This window comes from Pithys albifrons, chromosome 11, assembly GCF_047495875.1.
Source record: "Pithys albifrons albifrons isolate INPA30051 chromosome 11, PitAlb_v1, whole genome shotgun sequence".
NCBI classification, from domain to species: domain Eukaryota; kingdom Metazoa; phylum Chordata; class Aves; order Passeriformes; family Thamnophilidae; genus Pithys; species Pithys albifrons.
In genome coordinates this window covers 23,404,365-23,426,036 of record NC_092468.1, presented here as the reverse complement: position 1 = coordinate 23,426,036, position 21,672 = coordinate 23,404,365, and the positions used below count along the sequence as shown (strand labels likewise).

The following is a 21,672-nucleotide window of genomic DNA, read 5'->3' as shown; positions in this document are numbered from 1 at the left end:
TTTGCTGCTTGAAACAACAAATCTCAGTGTTGTTCTTCACTTCAAGGTGGTATATTCTGCCTTGGATGAATTTGAACAAAGAAACCCGCCTTAAGTGATTTTTAGGTTTATAATTTCATACCCAAAGTAGTGTTTCCCCTTTAAATTCTATGCCATGGATGCTTTTTTTCCCTCTAGGAATCAGGCCAGCCATAATTCCAAAGTGTCTCGTGTATCACAGAGATAAACCTGGTGATCAGGAGCCAGAGGGGGCTGAGTTGCACAGTCCCCAAGGTGCACAGCTGATCCCTTGTGCTCCTTCAAGGATTAGCAGAGTGTTTGTGTGATGAGAGATGAGCTTTTGCCCATTTACACCTCGGAGTGGATTTGGATCCAGTGGAAGAATAACTGTTCTGTGGTGACTAACTAAAAAACATGCCTGATTTGGGCAATGCTTCCCATACAGCTGCACCAGCTCCAGGAGGTCTGTATGAGGCAAGTTGTTCTGCTTGCTTGTTGCCTAATGAGTTTGCTGCTGAGACATATTGACTGAAAATGAAAATATTTTTTCTGCTGTGGCTGTGTTAATGCAACTGCTTGGCACAAACTAATTCCTTGCTTTGAGGTCCAGCTGTCCACCTGGCCTGCTGAACAGCTTAATTTAGACATAACAATCAGATAACCTGTGGAAAACTTGAAAACTGGGATCTTCTATACAGGCCCAAGAATTCAGGTTAGCCTATTTAGTTTTCAAAGCCACGCTAATTAAAAAGATTAACCTAATTTTTCCTAAGAACGTGTATATTACCCACCAATGTAAAATATTAGACGCACATGAATCATGGCTTGTAACACCAAAAATGGGAGTAGTGTTACAGCCTCTCTAACAAAAGGTAGAATTAATATTAACTTGCTGTGGGAAATCCTCATGGAAACACCTGAGACCTGCTGGAAAACATATAGTTTGGTTTTGGGAGGGGAGACAGTGAGGTTTCCACCTTCAGTTTTCATTCTGGTTGTTGGCAATGACTTGGTTGTTTTCTGGAAGTTAGTGAAGTTTCTGAATTATAAACACAAAACCAAACCCATAGAAAACCTGAACCCAAAAACTAAAAAACCCCAAAACACCTTGTGTGCAACAGCCTGAGTGTGTTCCTGGAGCCCCAGGGAGGATGTGGAGATGGGAGCCAACAGAGCACAGCACGAGTGGTCTGTGATTGCACTTGTTCATGGGAATTGCTTTAGCATTTAGAATCAGGTCTAATGTGATATAAACTCCTCTGTGTGGGAGAATGAGCAAGATTAAGACAAATTCAGCTCCCTCCATGTGGTGTTTAAATGGCTCATCATTGAGTGGGTACTTGGAACAGCGTCAGTTCTCATAAACACAAACCAATGAGGCTTGAACAGTGAGCAGCACAAGAGCGCTCCAAGGCCAGATTCCACCTTCCAGGCACAGCTTGAGTCCTGGGCTCTGCACTCAGCTGTTCGGGCCGTGGTGAGCCAGGAGTGATGTTTCAATAGCTACAGGTCTGCTTGGCCAGGACAAACAAAATATCGGAACAAGAATGAGAATATTTTATCACCCCCAGTAAAACAAGTCTTGTTTTTTGCCTCTGACCGAAAAAACTCTCATTTCTTTGGCCATTGCATGTGTTCTGTTGTGAATAAAATGCTTGCACAGCAGGGAGTGGTTTTTCCTCTCTGCCTTTCTCTTTCTGTTTCTAACTTTCCCGTTTATCCCTTGAAGCTGCTGCTGTTCCCGATATTCTCTCTGAACAATTCAGGAAGACATGCAGGGCACCGAACTTGCTTCTCGTTTTCATGCCCTGCCAGCTTTCCCAGTTTGAACACTCTGAGGCTGTTACTGTTCCATTTGTTGTTGGGTTTTTTTCTTAAGCTGGTAAATTCATGGAAGCTTGAAAGAAACAAGAAGGAGAAAGGACTGGAATGATGATGTGGAGTAAAAAGCATGAAGGTTTTAGTGGCAATTCTGTCCACTGTGCCACACTATCTGATTATAACTCCTGTCCAGACACAGGTTCATCAGCTGCCTGTATCAGACTCTGGAGCCATGTCTGTAATGGGGCAGATGTGCTGGTTGCTTTCTTCTTTTAGATACTTGCAGAGCAAAACAAACCTGGAGGTGTAGAGTTGAAGAAATCATGGGGTTAAAAGAGACAAATGAAAATATTTGAAAATACATGAAAAATAAGAGCAAATAATGATGCTGAAGCCTAAGAGGCAGGAATTGGAATTGGCCTTAGGGCAGGAGCAAAGAGAAGTTTAATTTTCTTCTCCACGTGGTCTTCCCATGTTTCTCACTCCTTTGGGAAGATGAGTGATCAGCATCCTTCACATCAAAAAGAAATTCTTATTGAATGCCTTGTTTGGAGTTTTCCACTGTGTAAAACCGAGAGTGAAAAATCCTGCTGCTGGTTGAATTTTGCATCCAGATTATTCTGTAGTTTTTAGGAAAAATGTCTGTACTTTGTACCAGATGTTATGCTGTTATTTTAGAGCAATATTTGAAGTGGAGAGGCTTAGAGCTAAATTTCTCTCTCTGTGTTACTGATGTTGATTAACTGTCCTTGTTTATTGACTCCATTGTGCTGGTTCAGAGCCGAGCACCCTCTGAGCGGCTCTTCTTTCTCGCCCCTTTGTGTCTCAAGTTTTTGTGCAGCTTTGCAGCCTGTTTTCAGTCGGGTTTTCTGGCCCAGCCATGGCTCTGTTTGTCAGGCTCAGCACACTTGCCAAAACAGCTCTTTTATTGCTTTTATAAACAGGCTTTCATGGGCCCTGTCTGGCCCCAGCTCGGTGCCAGCACAGCTCCATTAGCTGGTGGTCACGTCGCACCCGGCTGTGCCAGCGCCGTGCCCGGCTGGTCTGGGGCAGGTGCCAGCGCTGCCCGAGGGGCTCTGCTGGCTGTGCTGCTCCCAAGGCCAAGCTGCTGCTGCCTCTCAGTGCTGGGGCTCTTAGGACCCCCTGTCTGGGCTAGCGTGGCCAGCAGGCCCAGGGCAGTGACCCTTCCCCTGTACTCTGCATTGGGGAGGCCACACCTTGACTGTTGTGTTCAGTTCTGGGTCCCTCAGTTCAGGAGATTGAGGGCCTGGAGCAGGTCCAGAGAAGAGCAACGAGGCTGGAGAAGGGACTGGATGTGGCACTGAGTGTCGTCTTAAACACCTCCAGGGACAGAGAATCCACCATGTCTTGATCCAACCCTACTGCGATCACCAGCCCAGAGCACAGAGTGCCCTGGGCTGGTGATCGCAGTAGGGTTGGATCAAGGGTTGATGATCTCAGAGGTCTCTTCCAACCCAACTGAGAAGAGCAACAAGGCTGGAGAAGGGACTGGAGCACAAGTGCTGTGGGGAGAGGCTGAGGGAGCTGAGGGTGTTTAGCCTGGAGAAGAGGAGGCTCAGAGGTGACCTCAGCACTGTCTAGAACTCCCTGAAGGGAAGTTCTGGCCAGGTGGGGGTTGGTCTCTTCTCCCAGGCACTCAGCAATAGGACAAGGGGGCATGATGGGCTCAAGCTCTGCCAGGGGAAATTGAAGTTAGAGAGCAGAAAAAAATTCTTCCCAGATAGAGTGCTCAGGGATTGGAATGGGCTGCCCAGAGAGGGGGTGGATTCCCCATCTCTGGAGGTTTTGAAACTGAGATTGGCCATGGCACTGAGTGCCATGATCTGGTAAAGGGAGTTGAACCAGGGTTGGATTTGATGATCTCAGAGGTCTTTTTCAACCCAATTGATTCTATGATTCTGTGAGGATCTGTAGCTGGCCAGGGCTTGGCAGTGACTGTGACCTGCCAATGGACTGTGGGGTGGGAGGCATTGAGGGAGCAGCGTCTGTGCATGGGAACAGCAGTGCTGGGAGTGAAGAATTGCTGCTGCTAATTAGTGAGGGTATAACATCTACTTGTAGTGCTGGGTTAATTGTTTTTTGGGCTTTTCTGAAACTATCTGTGTGTCATATTACTGTACTGTAAGAAACTAATTCTGATCTCAGTGGTGTTAACAGAGGAGAATAATAACTCTGCTGGCAAGAGGGACGTTACCTAAATGTAAATGGAGCCCAGTGTTGATGGCAAGGCTGAAGCCAATGTTATTTCCTAGGAAAACAAGCTGGTTTGTATGTCACGCTTGCTTTCAGTTTATGAAGTGGCAGACTCCTTTTCTGAAATCCTGATACATTTTAATTAACTTTCTTCATCATCCTGACATACCACAGCCTGATCTCTTCTCTTCTCAAGTACTTGTGGAGGGAGCTGGACAGAATATTGAAAAATGAACTTCTGCTTTCATCTTTTGAAACACCTTTTAACTCATAACGTGTATTTTTTTCTATTTAGTTATTTTGGGATGATTCAAAGATTGTCATTCTTAGTTGCATTTTGTTAAAGGCATTTGAAAATTTTCCTGAGTTGGTTGTTAGGCTTTTGAAAGGCATTCAGCAAGTCTCCTCCAGAGACACACAATTTTAAGGTACTTCTGATGCAGTATTCCCTCTTCCTACAATCCTGTGTAGTGAAGGGCTCCTGTTCTGGTTTTGTTTCTCCCTAATTAGTCGTGTCTTTCAGTCCTCCAACTCTGGAAGGTTGAAAATTGGCTGTGAGAGCTTGTTACAATGCCAGGCACAGTATATGGACTAATGTAACAGATCTCAAGTGACTTTATCCATAAATATAGTTGCAAGAAAGTATATGGCACTTGAAGCACTGTATTCCAAACTCACTTGCTGTAAATGCTTTCACAAAATGTATTATTAATATAATTTGGTTCTGCTGAAACTGTAATATCAGCATGCATTAGAGCAATATCTGTGACATAAGTGACAGCTTTCATCACTTATAAAACTATGCTCCAGTACACGCAGCAGCGTCGCCTTTAGACTTAAACTGCAGTGATTGCATCTGGCAGTTGCATATGGTGAAACTTAGCTACTGCCCTTTTAATTAAATTATAGTGGGAACTTGCTACTGGGAGCTTCCTCATCGACTGAATTTCACAGTAAAATAGCAGAAATGTGACTTATTGTAAGTAAGGAAGTTTGCAGTACGTGCAAGAGCAGGCAAGTTGTTGTTCTTGTTTGGAAAACAGCTGATTGCAGTGTGGCATTTCTGCTGCTTCTGATAGAAGGTGAGTACTGCAGTATCAGATCACACCCTGCCTTTCCCAGACAGCCCTAAGGAAATCTAAAGGGAGGAAAAGGGCTGGTGCTGTCCCAGTTGGGGGTGTCATCCCTGGAGGTTGCACTGGGAGTGGAGTAATCCACTGGCCTTCTCCCTCCAAACAAAAACACTGCAAAAGAAGAACTTGTCAGAATTGATTCTTAAGAGCCTCTGAGACCCAGCTTCACCTCCTGTGTCTGGGTGTTGTCCCTCCTTCCACAGTCAAAGGAGGTTGACATCTTCACCACAGAAGGCCCGTGCATGGGAGTGTCCTCAGTGGGGTGTGGGACTGCCAGCCCTCCCCGAGACAGAAATAGAATGGATTGGGTTGGAAAAGACCTCTGAGATCATCAAGTCCAATCCTTGGTCCAGCTCCAGTCCCTCTACCAGATCATGGCACTCAGTGCCATGGCCAAGCTCAGTTTAAAAACCACCAGGGGTGGGGAATCCACTCCCTCTCTGGGCAGCCCATTCCAATGCCAGTTTACTCTCTCTGGGAAGAATTTTTTTCTGATATCCAACTTAAATTTCCCCTAAATAATGCTAAAAACCCCAAACCAAAGTCTATGCCTGATTAAGCTGCTTCTGTGGAACTTGACAGGTAGCCCCTCTGTTTTGATCTGTTAAAAGCAAATCCAATATAATATTTCAATCTCTAGCCTTGAAGTTCTCCCCAGCCAGGCTTTGTTGACTTTCTTGGATGGGTCACGTGCACACCCCCAATTCTAAGCCTTTAGAATCCTCAAATTCCCTAATGCTTCAAATTTTCTCCTTCACAGAGCTTGTGGGTTTTGTGTTTTCTTATTTATAGCTTTCACTTTGTGGGGCACACTGGAGCTGTCACAAATAAAGCACTCTGCCAAACTCTTTCTAATTCTTTTTCTTCAAGGCAGAAGAAACAAATGAGAAACTGCATACAAGTCCTCCCAAGTGCAGGCCTTGCAGTAGTAGTTTTTTGAAATAAGACCACCTTTTTCAAATTGTCTAGACATGTATTTAGATGTTTGCTTCAGGCTATTCAAATTTAAGTATTTTGGACATGGCTTCTCAACATCTCTTTTTATTTTTTAATTGGAGCTGAGGGAATATGGTTGAGGAAACACAATTAAGACAACTTTGGCTTGCATAATTGCCTCAGCAGGTTAGTGACTCAGTGCCAAGCTCCATGAAAGTTTAAAAACATTTGGGATTTAATGGCAAAAATTGTCAGTATGAAAGTTTTCAGGGTACCATTTTCTTGAAGCTCCTGGTGCAGTGGGGTAGTTTAAAAAACAGACAAAAAGAACCTTGAGGAGCATGACTTGCTGTGCTTTGGAGAGCAAGGTTTTGGTGTAGTCCAAAAACTTACTGTAGAATTACTCTTTTTTTGGTCTTAATCGTTATGTATTGGAGGTTTAAATGCTGTTTTCTATATTGTTATTGTGCTGCTCTCTAACAAAATTAACCTCAAGGTTTCCTGCTCCAGAAGGCAATGACACCATAATTGACAGATGGTGATAAAATGCCATAACTTTATTAGTAATGTTTGTGCAGATTCAAATATGGATGTCCTTGCACGTGTGTGAAACAAACAGATCCCAGCAAGCTTAATGATCCTACACGTGTCTGTAGGGTCTGTGCTTGACAAGGTCAGATGCTTACATAAGCAAAGGGTAAACGTTTTTTAGGGATAAACATGTTTTGCAGCACAGAAAATGTAAATACATGCCCTGTTATGAAGGAGTTGACTTGCTGGCTAAATGTAACACATGTCAGAGCAGTGATGTGCCTGCCTGCTGTCAAGAGGAATGTATAATTTCCCAGGATTGTCACCACTTCCAGTAACCAAACTACTCTAATAAGGAAAGGACTTTGCAGATCCCTTCAGGTGCTGCTTGTGCTGGCCCCGGTAGCTGCAGCTTAAAACACTTTATGGACATCTCGCTATTCTCCCATTTCCTTGGGTATATTCTCCTGGCTCTAAGCAGGAGCACCTCCTGAATTGTGTGGCTGTGGCTGTGAGAATTGGCCCTTTCGTTTCCCTGCTCTCACCTCCAGGCAGGCTCTGGATCAGCTCCAGTGTGAGGATGCCCCGGTGCATTGTGTGACCCAGCCCAGGGAGCTCTGCTCGCATTTCCCATTAGCAGGTTTGATTCCAGCAGTTGGCCCCTGCTCTGCTCTCCCCTGTACACCTGCCTGTGTCACTGCTTCTGCAAAAGAAACTATTGTTCAGGTGAAGTCAGCTCAGGTTAGAGCTTTGTTTTGCAGTCCCAATGCTGGAGGGAGAGAGAGGCTGAATGATGGGGAGGAAAAGGACAGTGAACAAAGTGAGCACCTGATGAAGTGTCACATTGCCTCTGTGGGATTTTTCTGGAGGTAAAACCACAACCTTCCAGTTGTGAGAATACTTCTGCTCCAGTAATGCTGGCTGGAGATGGGATTTTTGCCCAGTCTTCAAACAAAATCTGAAAGGTTGGATTTCTGAACCAAGCAGAAAGGACTGAAATAGTGATTCTTACATTCTGCAGAGGATCGTGTGGCTTTGTAAGAATCTCAAGGTCTGTGGTGTTGCAGGGCAGCCCAAGGCCAGCCTAAACTAGTCCAGGAGCAAAGCCTGGACATCAGTGTGAGCCTCCTCTGCACATCCTTCAGGGTAGCCATGACAACCAGTGGTCCTGGGGAGCTGCTGAGCATCTCTCTAACTGCTCCTGCATCTCCTATGCTCAGCTGGGGCTCTCTGGGTTCTCTGAGGGGGGAGAGTTGTGTTCATTTTCTAAACTGTTATTACTAGTGAGGTGGTCCCTCCCTCTATGATACTGTGTTGTTTGATGTGATTGCCAGAAATCACCCACAGTAAAGGTACCTGCAGCACTTGTCGTATTTACTAATTGGCAAAGCAGCAGTGCCTGACTTTAACCAATTTCAAACTTCTTCCATAATTAATCTCTGACAAACATGATAGTTTTGGTCGTGTTTGAGAGGGAGTAGGATCACCCAGCTCCCACCTGAATCCATAAATAGTGGTTTTTTCCTCTGACCATTAGCTCTTGTTCCCTGGGTACGTTCAGCTCTTTCTTTATCCAATTGTTCTGCCAGACTTCTGTCTGTTCCTGCAGATGCTCTTTACAGGAGAGAGTGTAATCAGTCCTGCTTTTCTCCCCAAGCTTTTCTTTTACACACTGAAGAGGAATCAGCAGTTTTTCTCATTTGTGCTTCCCACACCATTGGTGTTCAGCTTGCAGGTAGCCAGGAGTGATCTTTAAGGCAACTAATCTTAGTTTATTCTCTGTGTACTGAGGAACTAAGGCAATATATATATATATACCAGCTTTATTTTGTAAGCTTTTAAAGCCATAAATGAGTTTCTTTATAAAACCCTCTGTCTGTAGAGGTGTTAAAGACAAGGAAATTATAACCCATTTTTTTCAACCTGTCTGACAAGTACAAGGTACTAGAATGCAACCCTTAATTGAATTTTTGGCACCTTCCTACGCTGAGTCCAGTTCTCGCTGTTTCAAATTTCACGGTACTTCGTGTCTGTGAACTCAGTTGGAGTTTGTTGATATGATACCTCTGAAAATATCTCGTCTTGCAGAGAAGGCCTGCCCCTTCTGCATCTCCCTGAGAGCACATGTGATGAACCGAATAGTTCAGGTTTGTGGGTGTGAGGGGGCGATGTTGTTCTGCTTCCTCTTAGTCATCCCAGCCGTATGCTCGGCAAAGGCAGGGGCTGGAGACAAGCACTTCTGTGTTTATCACAGGAATGTGTCTCTTCAAACATCACAAAACCGGGTGTTTGCTGTGCAGAGGGGCACATCTGGGCCAGCCAAGGGCAGGAGAACAGGAATTGTGCCCTTACACTGAGCTGGTTGTGACCACTTGGTGGGATTGTGCCAGGCTGAATCGCAGGACTGATGGCACCTTTACAGCAGTTCTCTGAAATTCTGCATGAAAAAGTTTCCTGGGAACTGAACTAGTTGTGATCTCAGAGCAAGTACCTACTGAAGGACATGTATCTGGAATCTTGTTTTTAGTGTTGTCACTGCTTTTTTTCCCTGACAACAGTTGCAAGCAAGAGCAGAACTAATACTCTGACAAACCTCTGCAGGAAGCAGTAGTTTTGATACACAATTGTTTGTCAAGAGGGTATTGCAAGGAGAGTATTTGTATATTTGCACTGATTCGTTCATTGCTGGTAGGATAGAGATGTCCATGCATCAATTAAGCTAAAATAAAACTCACTCTCTATCTGAGACTGATGAGAAATTCATATTGTTGGTCTGAACATTTGTGTGATTGAGGAGTGAAAGTATTTTTAACAGCCTTTTTCATTCGTATGGAGAGCCTGTAAATGCAAAATGCACAGAGTAACATTTGAAACTGATGGCTCTTGATTTTTAAACATTGCTCAGTGGGGACTTTGACTCCTTTTCCACTGCTGCAGTGTTACTTAACTGGATTACATTGATGCAGATCAGCACTGACAGACTGTGCTGGGCATGTCTGAGGAAGAGACAAAAGACTGAGTAAAAAGTTTGATGATACTCATAGGAACTGTTTAACTTTCTGGACGTGCCTTACATAATGTTCCACTTTGCTTCCTTCACTTAAAGGATGTTTGTGAAGAGGGTACAGTCAATTTAAAGCTGCTCTCAGTGCTGCTGCAGTGACAAACCAGGGTGCCCCTTTCTCGTGCAGGATTCAGGTGCTGCAAACTTGCTGCACCATAATTAGTAGGTTGGCTGCAGCCCTCCTGCATGAGGAGGCATGAGGAAGCATAAACCCAAAAGGAAAATAGCCTGAAGTGAGGCAGGATCAGGGAAGCAGCAACTGCTCTGACTAGAATGACAATTAAGAGCCAGATTCCCTGTTGTCAGAACAGTGTACTCGTGTACCAGGAGTGCAGGAGGAATTGAACTGAAGAATTTACTACAGACATCTCTGATTAGATGGATGAGATGAGACCCTTTTCACCCTGGCTGGCAAGGACTGATCAGATGTCTGTGGTGTTTTGCAGCCTTTTCCCTGCTGACCATCATCCCCAGATCTTCTGTTTGCTTTAAATCACCTGCCCTGCATTGTACTCATTTTATATTGTCACAAATATCTTCAGAGAGCAATGCCAGCAAAAGAGCTGGTCCCATCCCCTGCCTATATCCAGGTTTGATTCCTGCCTCCCTGGCTGTATTCCTTTTCCCTGGACAGGTGGATAGGGAAGTTCCCTGGGAACTCTATTAGAAAACCTTTAGACTGAAGTGATGTGAAAGGGTCAGGGAGGAAATACAGATTGTTAGACTTCAGTTCATGTGCACTGAGAGCTTTAATTCTGCACAATCTCTTGTGTTGCCATCAGTGGGATCTGGCATGTATAAAACAGAAATTTGGTACTTTGTCTTGTTAAGTGCATTTCAGTATAAATTGTATTTGTCTCCATCTCTCTACTCTGTTTTCTCTCCAGCTAAATAATGAAAAGTATTGTAACTTAATTATTTCACATGAGGAGCTTTTCCAGAGTGGTCACAAAGAAATATGACTTTGATTTGTAAATAATTTCAGGTTTTTAAGATTGTCTAATACCAAATGTTTTATTAGCATTCAGACAGTCTGACCTGCACATTAAGCACTTAATTAAGATGTATAAACTTCCCCCCTGCAATTATTTAAGCCTGTCTGGCAATAGCACACAGGACAAAAGATCAGTGATGAAGTGCTGAACAGCTGCCTCTGCAACTAAAAGGCTGAGGAACTTGACTTTTTTCAAATTGAAGGTTATTTTATGTCTGTTTTAACCATGTCAGGTCTCAAAGTGAGCTCAAACTGTTCTTGATCCAGGAGGGGAATGCTGAGCTCTCTGTGTAATTGCATCCACTTTGAGCTGCACAACTTGTTTGTGTAGATTAGGATGTGAGTCCCCAAATTTGAGTTCATCCTCAACAAAGGGAAGATGAGCTTCTGCTTATCTCTTCTTTGAGTACCGTTTTTGCTGCTGCTCTAGACCTGTGGGACGAAGGTTTATTATTCCTTTCTTGCCTTGTGCAGCTTTTAGGATAAGAGAATAATACCTGGGCTCAGTCTATCACAGTGATGGGCTGACTGAAGTCTTATGTAACATTGAGAGAGTTGGTTGGGTTTTTAAATAGGTCTAGAATACCCATGATGGCAGAGAAATCCAGTTATTCTCTATAACAGGAACCTTGATATCCTTAAGCCAGTAATTTCTAAAGGGACAGGTGAAAAAATAAATGAACTGCAATGAAGTAAAGCAGTTATGGGGGAAGTTTGTGGTGCAGGAATAATGGTTTTTGTTATGGAAAACTGTCTGGTTTTGAAGTAACTAGTGATGGTTCAGACTTTTAAACTGGGCAGCAGTGAAGTGCTGGGGAGTTCTGTAAGTGAGAAATGTCATCAGCAGGTATTAAAGATGGTGCTTTAGGCTTGTGTGACTTATCTGGGCTATTCAAACAGAGGAAGAGCCTTCAGTGGAGGCTTTGGATATCTTGCTGGGAATCAGAGGAATATTGATCAGGTAGGCCAGAGAGAAGTGATGCTGGCCTGGAGGAGAGTTTGTTGGAAACTGAGAAAAGGGGAGTTTCTCTTAACATATGTGGATAAACATTGGAAAGGAGATGAAGGACAGGAGACAGGCAAGGCTCTCCTTTTCCCCAAAGCCTCTGTGATTGCTGCAGTGGTTCATCTGTTCCATTTTCTCAGTTCAGGACTAAACAAAAGTCTGATCCAAGGTTGGGGGACAGGAGGAATCTTAACTAGTGCCAGCCCCAGTTGCTGCCAAGGCACGTGTGTGTACCCAGTTGTTCTTTGTATTTTCTCAGCTATAAAACTGAGTAATAACACTTAAATTATGTATCATTGTGTTGTGTGAGTGAATTAGATTGTGCTACATAGGCCTTTGAAGATGAACTGCAGAATATAAATGCTGTATAAAGCTTACTTTGTGCCATGGATATAGAACCCTGTGGAAATGCAGGCTCAGGATTGCTGGGAAGCAGAAGGAGAGGCTCTGGGGCTGGCAGATGGATTCAGTGGAGCAGCAGCATTCCCACAGTCTGTGCCATGCTGGTGAGCCCTGAGCTCTGCACAGCAGTCTGGGACACTGCTGGACTGAGGGTGGGACAGCACAGCAGTCTGGAACAGTCCTGGACTGAGGCTGGGACAGCACAGCAGCCTGGGACACTGCTGGACTGAGGCTGGGACAGCACAGCAGTCTGGGACACTGCTGGACTGAGGCTGGGACAGCACAGCAGCCTGGGGACACTGCTGGACTGAGGCTGGGACAGCACAGCAGTCTGGGGACACTGCTGGACTGAGGGTGGGACAGCACAGCAGCCTGGGGACACTGCTGGACTGAGGCTGGGACAGCACAGCAGCCTGGGACACTGCTGGACTGAGGCTGGGACAGCACAGCAGCCTGGGACACTGCTGGACTGAGGCTGGGACAGCACAGCAGCCTGGGACACTGCTGGACTGAGGCTGGGACAGCACAGCACCCTGGGACACTGCTGGACTGAGGCTGGGACAGCACAGCAGACTGGGGGCACTGCTGGACTGAGGCTGGGACAGCACAGCAGCCTGGGACACTGCTGGACTAAGGCTTGGAGTCCTGTCCCGCCCAGCCTCCCTCCTCTCCAGCAGTATTGGCTCTGTTGTGTGTGAGAGATACCGGCAAAGGGAAGGAACTGAAATGTGAGCTCTCTTGGTTGGTGTTTCTAACCCAAGACATGTAGCATTAGTGGGTCACATGCTGAGGGAGCATGGAGTTCAAAGGGAAAAAAGGCAGGATGGAAGTCCACAATACACTGCTCCAGGAGCTGCACTTTTACTGTCAGTTGTGTGATGAACTGAACTGGAGGAGAGTGAGAACTGTTGCTTACTGAAGCAATTGAGCAAAGCTTGGAGTATGGATTAGTCAAAAGCAGCAGTGCTAACCCTTTCCCCTATTTAGTTTACTGTCTTGTTTCCTCAAGAATCTTTCTGCCTGGTGTGTACAGTAACTTTGTCCTGTGAAATCTCTCAATGGGTGTTGACTCCCAGCCAGCAGAGCCACCCAACTTTTCACATTATTTACTAAAAAAAAAGCAGTTTCATCTGGTAACCAAGGCATGATTGATTTTCCTTTGAGAGAATTTCTGGCTGCTTGCCATGTGTTTTGCAACTGAGCAACGTCATGGTACAGTAACTCTGTCGCTGTGTCAGTGAGCTCTCTTACAGTGCTTGAAATATTTTTACCTGTTGGGGGCTTACAGTGACTTAGATGGATGAGTGGCATCTTACTGGAAGGTCAAATGAAAGAAATCGCAGATTTTTGGGTCTTCTTGTAAAAAAGAACAGAAACACAAACCCATATTACCTGAGTTCGAATCGTGTCTCCTCCAAATAACTGACTTGTGCATTGAACTCTCACCAGGGTCTTTTCCACACTCATTTAGGACTAATGTTTACTCTTTTTCTCTCAAGTTGAATCTTCTATTACTTAAACAGAGTTTACTCATTTTCTCTAAAATTTGTTTTTCAGAACTTCAGATCTCCAGCCATGTATTTCCTTGGACTGTTGTCTTTGCTTGCTTTGCAAAGCGAAGCCTTCAAGACAAGTTTTCCTGACGAGACCATTGCTGAGCTCTCTGTGAACATCTACAACCAGCTGCGAGCTACCAGGGAAGATGAGAATATCCTGTTCTCTCCTCTGAGCATTGCCCTGGCCATGGGAATGGTGGAGCTTGGAGCCCATGGGACCACTTTGAAAGAGATTCGACATTCCTTGGGTTTTGACAGCTTAAAAAATGGTGAGGCCTTTTCATCACATGTTCCTGTGGGGCTCTTGGGCTTGAAAAAACAGGTTGCAATGCCTGAATGAGGATGGAAGTGGCCTGGTCGTGTCCAAGGGTCTTTAATCACTGGGTTTCTTGGTGTCCTGTTGGTGGGCTGGACATGGTGAAATGTGTGTTCTGCATGAGCTGAGAGATGCTGACTCTCAGCCCTGGCCTGGGTTCAGCCATTGCAGCCAACTGCTGGTCTGGGTTTCTGCCTGCAGAATGAGCTGGCCTTTGCCTCTGGGGGTATAAGGAGATGTTTAGAAACATCCTTTTTAGGGATTAGAATGAAACCTGGAATGAAAGGAGTAGTTTCAGCAAAATTGCTTATATTGGTATCAAAGGAACTGGTTTGAAACCTGAAGTTTCTTACTCATACAAAGTACTGGACTTTCAAGTCTTCAGTGAAAGGATCTTGGGGAGGAATTTCTGAACACAGTGACCAAGATCTGTTTAACAGAACCACTGCAGGGATGATGCCTCTCTGTGGAGGCAGTTTGTCTCTAAACATGAATCAGTTATCCCTTAGCTGCAATTGAAGGAGTTACACAGTTGATTTGAGCTGGGCCATTCACTCTTCTGTATGACTGGCATTCTGTGAGAGCATTTCCATAATTTCTGCTCGGAATATGGTATTGCAATCAATTTTTAAGGTTGATTTTGTTGGATTTTAAATTAGAAATTTCAGCTGCAGATATATGATGCAGCAGTACAGGCTTCCTACCTTAAAGCAGATTGACTTGGTCCTGCTCAGGATCCCTCATTACCCAAGCAAATGATTCTGTACTGCCCCACGAAGGATCCTGGGAAATTCTAGACCTGCTTTTTGCCTAGAGAAGTCTGTGGAAGGTCCTTAGTTTCAAAATTTGAAATCCATTTTTCCATAAACAGCTGGCCTTTTGGATGGAACAGAAGTTCTGTTAAGGATTTGTGGTGGCAAGACATACAAATGTGACCCATAAGAATAATTTCTTTAATTGCTCTTTTTCATGTTGAAAGGATTTCCATTGATAGCTTTGTCTCTGATGGGATTCAAATGTCTCATTAATTATACTAATTATAGCTAGTAGAGAAAATAAGCTCTAAGTACTATGTTCTTGTAGAATATTCCTTCTTATCTGAAGATGTGTGTAGGTTTAGAAACAAGTTTATTTAAAAAAAGAAGATTTTTTTGGCGTAAAATGTCTTTGTGAATTTTCAGCAGAAAAAACATGGCCCAACTTTCTTTTCTGAGCCTGTTTTTCCTTCCTCAGGGGAAGAGTTTACCTTCTTGAAGGACCTTTCTGACATGGCAACCAGTGAAGAAAGTCATTATGTGCTGGATATTGCCAACTCCCTGTATGTGCAGAATGGGTTCCATGTCAGTGACAAATTCCTGCAGCTGGTGAAGAAATTCTTTAAAGCTGAGGTGGAGAATGTGGATTTCAGCCAAAGTGCAGCCGTTGCTGCCCAAATCAACAAGTGGGTGGAGAATCACACAAACAGTAAGTCCATGGGATTCCTTTGGGCACGTCCTGCAGAAAGAGTTTCTGTTTCCAGAATTCTACAGTGTTGGTGAATTGTTGTCTTGGCTTTTATCTCTTCTGTTTGACACTAAAGTTTCTCCTCCCATAAAAAGAACTCTAGTATTTCTATTTTTTCCTGTGTGGGAATGATCTGTCACAAGTAATATTAGTCATTGTTGATCATGTACCATCTATTTGAATATTTTTTTCTCTTAAAGTGTCTGTAACATTTATTGAATGAGAGAGTTTTAACTTCAGGCATTTTAATTATATAGAAAATGATAACTATTATTGCTAATGGCAGAAAATTTGTCTACAAAGGAATTATTGGCCTATGCTTTGGATGTGTGTAGTATTAATATCACTCCTTCTCTGAGGAACTCATAGTGACAAGGTACTGAGAAACAAAATATTAGGGAATAAAAAGGGAATTTTGAACCACAAAATCAGACTCTAATGGAAGCTTTTACAATGTGAGGAAACCAGACAGTGTGCTGAGAGAGTAGTTGATTTAAGGGAGTCTGTCAGCAGTTTCACAACACAGATTTGCAGCAGGGGAGTAACCCCAGAGTTCCTGTTGTAAATAAGCACACAGAGCTGCAGGATGCAGTGCTGGCTTGGCTTGTCACATCCCAGAGAGGAGACATTCCCTGGATTCCTGCAGTCTCCAGGTGAGGGGGTGCACTCAGTCCCCCATTGTAGGGATCAAAGCATAATCTCCCTCTGGTTCCTCTGGCCCACCCTGAAGGCTGATATTTTAAGGGAGTTCATCAGGGATCTGGCTCTACCATAGTTGTACCCCTGGAAATTTGAAGGGATCAGAATCCCCCTAAGGAAGTAACACATCCCCACATAGTCTGAGCATTTAAGAATCCATAATGCTTTCTGGAAATGTGTGGCTCCAACATGGAAAAACCCCTCATGCAATGCTTTTATTGGAGTTTGACAATGATCTGGGTTTTTTCCAAGAGAACATGGCAGCTGCTGTGTTCATAACAAACTCTGCCCTTTATCTCCAGCTGCAGTTAGAGATGGATGGCAGTGATGCAGCAGATTGCAAAGTGTTCTCAGGGAAACCTGGTGTGTGTCTGAAGGAAAAGGAAAGGCAGGGCTATCAAAGGCAGCTGGGGGGCTCTTGGCATCAGGCTGGGACAGCAACAGCCCCTCAGCTGGTCTCTGACTACTCCACCTAATTCTCTGCTGCCTCCAGCTCTGACAGAGGAAAAGGCTCCTTTTCTCCCTGGGAAAGGGGCAAAGGACTGGCAGGTTTCCAGTTCCTGCACGTTGAGCCTGATGGGAGGCTCAGAGCAGAATCCTGAACTGCCAAAGGTTTCTTCTCTGGGCAGAAAAATCCTTAACATTTCATTAGTATATTAATAAGATGTGGCTGGAAACCCATAAGGGAATATGATGTACCAAATAGAAATAGCAACCTGGAAGTGTTTTCCTTCTTAATGGTTCCTTTTTCTTTTTTCCATCCCCAAGTGAGAGTCGCAGTTATCAGTCACACCTCAGTCCTCGGAACATTCTGGATAAAATGAAGCACAAAGAGCAGCCCAGAAGAAATACTGCCCTGTGATACACAAATTTCACACCACTTAGGCAGGATCATATGCTCCAGAAAGCAGAATTAATTTGGTTTTAAACCATGGATTAAGGAGTAATAATCAGACCAAGGAATGTGTTTATTTTAACACCTTGCATTGCAATGTCAGTTAAAAATAGAAAGCTCTCTGAAATAGGCTGTCATTCTTCAAGAGCAGTGCCAGGCCTGGTCAGTGCACCAGATTTACCAAACTGGAGGTGATTTTTTTGAAAAGCAAAGCATGTAAGATGAGCTCCAGCAGGTCCCAGCCTGTGCTGTGCTGCCAAGGAGCAGGAGCAGGAGCAAAGCAGCTGCCCTGCTCAGCTGCCATACCTCCCATGAGCAGAGCAGATGCTCCATGGCTTTCCCTTTTGCTTGTCAAGAGGTAATGTCAGTGCAACAAAAGCTGTGAATTTATGTGGGGGTTCATGATTAGTCCTCACTTTGAAGTCAATAGGGCATTAATGGACTGGTTCCTCCACAATCAGCCCAGGTGAAGTTGCAGTGGGTGCACTTAGACCCTGTAAATCACCCACCCATTTAAGTGCTGCTTGGGATTGGAGCCAAAGTTTGTACAAGTTCTGGCCTTAAATGAAAGTGCTGAACTGTTTCACAGCACCAGTGCAAACATTCCATCTGTGACCCTTTTCCACAGGGTTTCCTTGTGGGGTGTATTTAGTAGTGATCAAGAAACAGTTGACTAACATGTTCTTGATGGAAGGGTTTATGCACCTACACTGTGATTTAGGTTTACAAAACACTGGCAGTTTCATTTGAGATTTAATCAAACATCTGAATTGGAAATTACATGTTAGCACAGCTTTTTATTTTCTTGCATTTTCCAAGCTGTCTCCAGTTTTGATTTAATGCTCAGTTTGACACACAGACTGACAGTTGGGTTTCTTTTTTAGGTATGATCAAAGATTTTGTGTCTTCAGGAGATTTTGGTGCTCTAACTCATTTGGCTCTCATCAATGCAATCTACTTTAAGGGCAACTGGAAGTCACAGTTCAGACCTGAAAATACAAGAACTTTTTCTTTCACTAAAGATGATGAAAGTGAAGTGCAAATTCCAATGATGTACCAACAGGGAGAGTTTTACTATGGTGAGTTGGACCTTTAGCCATTTAAAGCTAGTAAGTCTTGGCTTAATGGGCTTGTTGCAGTGCTATTAATTTGAACTGTTGTCTCTTCTTTCACTTGGAATTTTTAATGTGGCATTTGCCCAATAAACAGACTCAGATTTTGGTGTCTTTTCCTAATGTGTATTATAACTAGGAAACATTTATAATGACCTGTTTGGTACCCATGGTGGATTTCAGAATGTTTATCCATTGTATTTAACCTCTTTACAATTCTCAAGCTAGTCCTGCTTATCACAAAAATATTTTTCTTGTCCTGTGCTACATATTAAAATGAATAATATTTGTTCATAACTGTTGTAATATCCTTGGAAAGGTAAAATAGGGGGTTTTTGAACAGCAGAACTAATGATCATTTTTATCTTGAGCTTGAGCTCCAAGGGGGTTCTGTTGTGTCTGGCATTGGCAGCATTTCACTCAGTCTCATCAATGAAAATTTTATCTCTCCTGAATAAAAAAATCTCTTGACAGCCTTAAATTTTAGGTCTCTCAGTCTAACCAGTGAAAGTGAGGCACACAAGTGTGATTACCTACAAATTGTCATTGCATGAGCTTGTACCCTTTAAGAACTCAAGTGTAAGCCTCAAATCCTCTGATGCAGAAACCAATATAAATTTTATAAAGAATAAGTAGGGCCATTTTTACTTCCAGTATCTGGTAAATTCTGCCTAGTATTGGGCTTCTGTTTTCCTCTGTCTCCAGGGAAGACCAAAGGAAATCCTCTAATGGCTGGTTTTGTTGTGTTTTCAGGAGAGTTCAGCGATGGCTCCAACGAAGCAGGTGGCATCTACCAGGTTCTGGAGATCCCCTATGAGGGAGATGAGATCAGTATGATGATCGTCCTGTCCAGACAGGAGGTGCCACTGGTCACACTGGAACCTCTGGTCAAAGCCTCCTTGATCAATGAATGGGCTAACTCTGTAAAGAAGCAAAAAGTGGAAGTGTATTTACCAAGGTGAGGACGTGCTCCCATGGCCCTGAAGGGGGAAACTGCATCCAAAACAGGCTGGAGGAGCAGAGGAGGGAAAACTTGTCCATCTTGCCCAAACCTGCAGTTGTGGAGCACCCACATGAGGGTGGCTTTGGCAGGAAACCTGGGGGTGCAGTGCAGGATGATGGAGCTCATTTGAGCAGCAGATGAGCACGGCATTTGTATCCCTCTCATGTAAGAGCTCCAGAGAGGAAGGAAAGTGTCCTCCTCAGGAGTGAATCCACTCAGAATGGAGCTCAGAGTACTGCAGAAGTCGTTATGGAGAAGTTCCATTTAGACAAGAGCCAGAGAAATATGGCAAGTCTGAACTATCAGATGTTTCATTTAGGTGCTAATTAGATTTCTATGTGCTGCTATTTTAAGAAGTTCTATTGGTGTGTGTCTGTGTGGATACAAATGGTTGAGTGTTGAGGGGTAATTCCAGTCGATTTTGGACTTTTCTTTGCTGTAATAAGTGCTGCTTTCTTCTTCCTTAGAGAAGCAATAGAATAACAAGATGTTTTACCAGAAGGGATGAAACTTCTGTCTGTACATTTGCAGGCACAGGTTGCAATTTGCTCACATCCACCACTTGGGATCTTTTCTGGCATCCTGCTTCATCCCCTTCTTACTCTTTTTCATGCTCTGTGCCTGATGTAGTAGCAGAGTTGTTTACTACTAAATGTCACTAATAATGTACAGTGGGATCACAGTGTCCTGCAGGTGATTCATAATGATTTCCTGGAAGTGTTCATGGAACAACAGGGCACAGGTTTGAATGTAATCACTTCTTATTCTATTTTTGTGGCTCTGTGCAGAGGGTACAGGGCAGCAGAAAAAACCCAAACTACAGTGAATCTTTTTAATCATTGAAATAGTTGTTTTCAGGTGAGTTGGAGATTTGAGTTTCACATTTCAGATGTTCAGACTCCCTGCAGTCCCTCAGCTTCCTTTCCAAAGCACAGACCACTTTGCAGAAGGTGCTGCAGCTGAGCACAGCAAACAAGGCTGGCCAGGAGAAATGAGGTTCACATGGACTGGTGCTGTCAGCTGCCCTCATTCCAAATGGAGATGGAATTCCACCTCCCTGGCCAGCTTTAAAGGCACAGTGGTGAGGGAACAACAGCATCTGGGGGCTGTTTCTCACTGCCCCATAGTACGAGTTTCTCTCTTTGTTTAAGTCACTGTTGAAGAAGCAGAGAGAGCAGCAAAGAGCTGCATTGCAGGTTTTATACAAACTGAACCTACTATACACTATTCCTGGGATTTTTTGTTTGTTTGTTTTCTCTTAGAGCTTCAAGTCCCAGGGGCTTCAGAAAGTCCACTAAGAGGAAGGGGAGGGAGTTTCTCATAGGCTGTTTCTCCTGCAGACCTGGGCAAACCTGACCTAGATGTTAATTAGAGGCAAAATCTGAGAATTCTTCCATCCCTTGAGCTTTCCTTTTATGCCTGGAACATTTCACAGCCTGTGCATCAGCTGCTGAAGTTGGACATCTCTCAAAGAATTTCCAGAGTGTGAGATCCACAACAGAGTCTCTCTCCACTGATTATATGGAGGATCAGTGAAAATCAGCCTTCCACATTTAAGAACCTTAAGTATCTAAATACATCAATGGTATTAAAAACATCTTAATTTGACCTGAATTAAGGTGATAGAGGTGATTTGGGGTTTTGTTTGCTTTTACCCAAAAGCAGAGACTCCAGGAGCCAGATTCTCACATGTGAGTTTGAGCCCTGGGGTTTGTGTGATCATAAAATGTCCTTATTTATTCTGCCTTCAGGCTCCTTGTAATGGCTGTCTGCTCTTATCCAAGAACCTCAAAGAGCCCGATAAACACTTGCAAATGAAGTTACACAGAGTCAAACAGGTAGAAGAGAACCACGTGCCAATTACCTGCAGTATTTTCACATTGTAAAAGAGAACTATTTGAGCCTGAAATTCTATATAGTAATTCTGCAGTCTCCTTACAACAAATCCAAAGATTAATTGCATGCTCCCAAGGTGTTGGATTTCCATTAGGGATTCAGAGGTGATCTACAGGATTTTGTCAATGCTCTAAATAAACACTTCATAAATATTTGATGCTCTGACTCAGAAAAGCATGTTATGAAATGTGGCCTCCAGGCTCTGTCCACTGAGAAATTGAAAGCAGCGGTGGAATAAAATTAAATTTTTATATCTTGAGAGATGCTATCCAATTATAAAGTGAACATTTTTTAAACTTATACATTTGTAATAGGACCTGAATGACGAGCCAAAGCAGAGTTAATCACAAGTTTGCAATTTCTGTCTGCATTATCTGTGTGCAAATGAAATTGGGTATTATTCCTCTTAATAGCAAAGGAGAGATTTGTACAGAATTGTTAAATTATACTTTCTCATTTTCATTTTCAAATCATTGTTTCCAGCTTAACCCAGACTAGAATGATCAACATTTTAATCCACTTTTTGCATAGGAGTGAAACAGACCATGAATCTAATTTACAAAGCTGTCTCTGTAACATGAATTATTTGAG

At 43.6% G+C, this 21,672-nt stretch overlaps 1 protein-coding gene across 1 annotated transcript in view; it reads left to right on the top strand.

The window, feature by feature from the left end:
- The window catches only part of SERPINI1 (serpin family I member 1), a 49,351-nt gene that overhangs the window by 12,572 nt on the left and 15,107 nt on the right, over nucleotides 1-21,672 (top strand). The window contains exons 2-5 of the mRNA XM_071566846.1: nucleotides 13,659-13,926; nucleotides 15,207-15,437; nucleotides 17,955-18,149; nucleotides 18,936-19,140. Of these exons, the coding sequence (XP_071422947.1) occupies nucleotides 13,677-13,926; nucleotides 15,207-15,437; nucleotides 17,955-18,149; nucleotides 18,936-19,140 (881 nt within the window). The 5' untranslated portion in view covers nucleotides 13,659-13,676. The remainder of the gene's footprint in view (nucleotides 1-13,658; nucleotides 13,927-15,206; nucleotides 15,438-17,954; nucleotides 18,150-18,935; nucleotides 19,141-21,672) is intronic.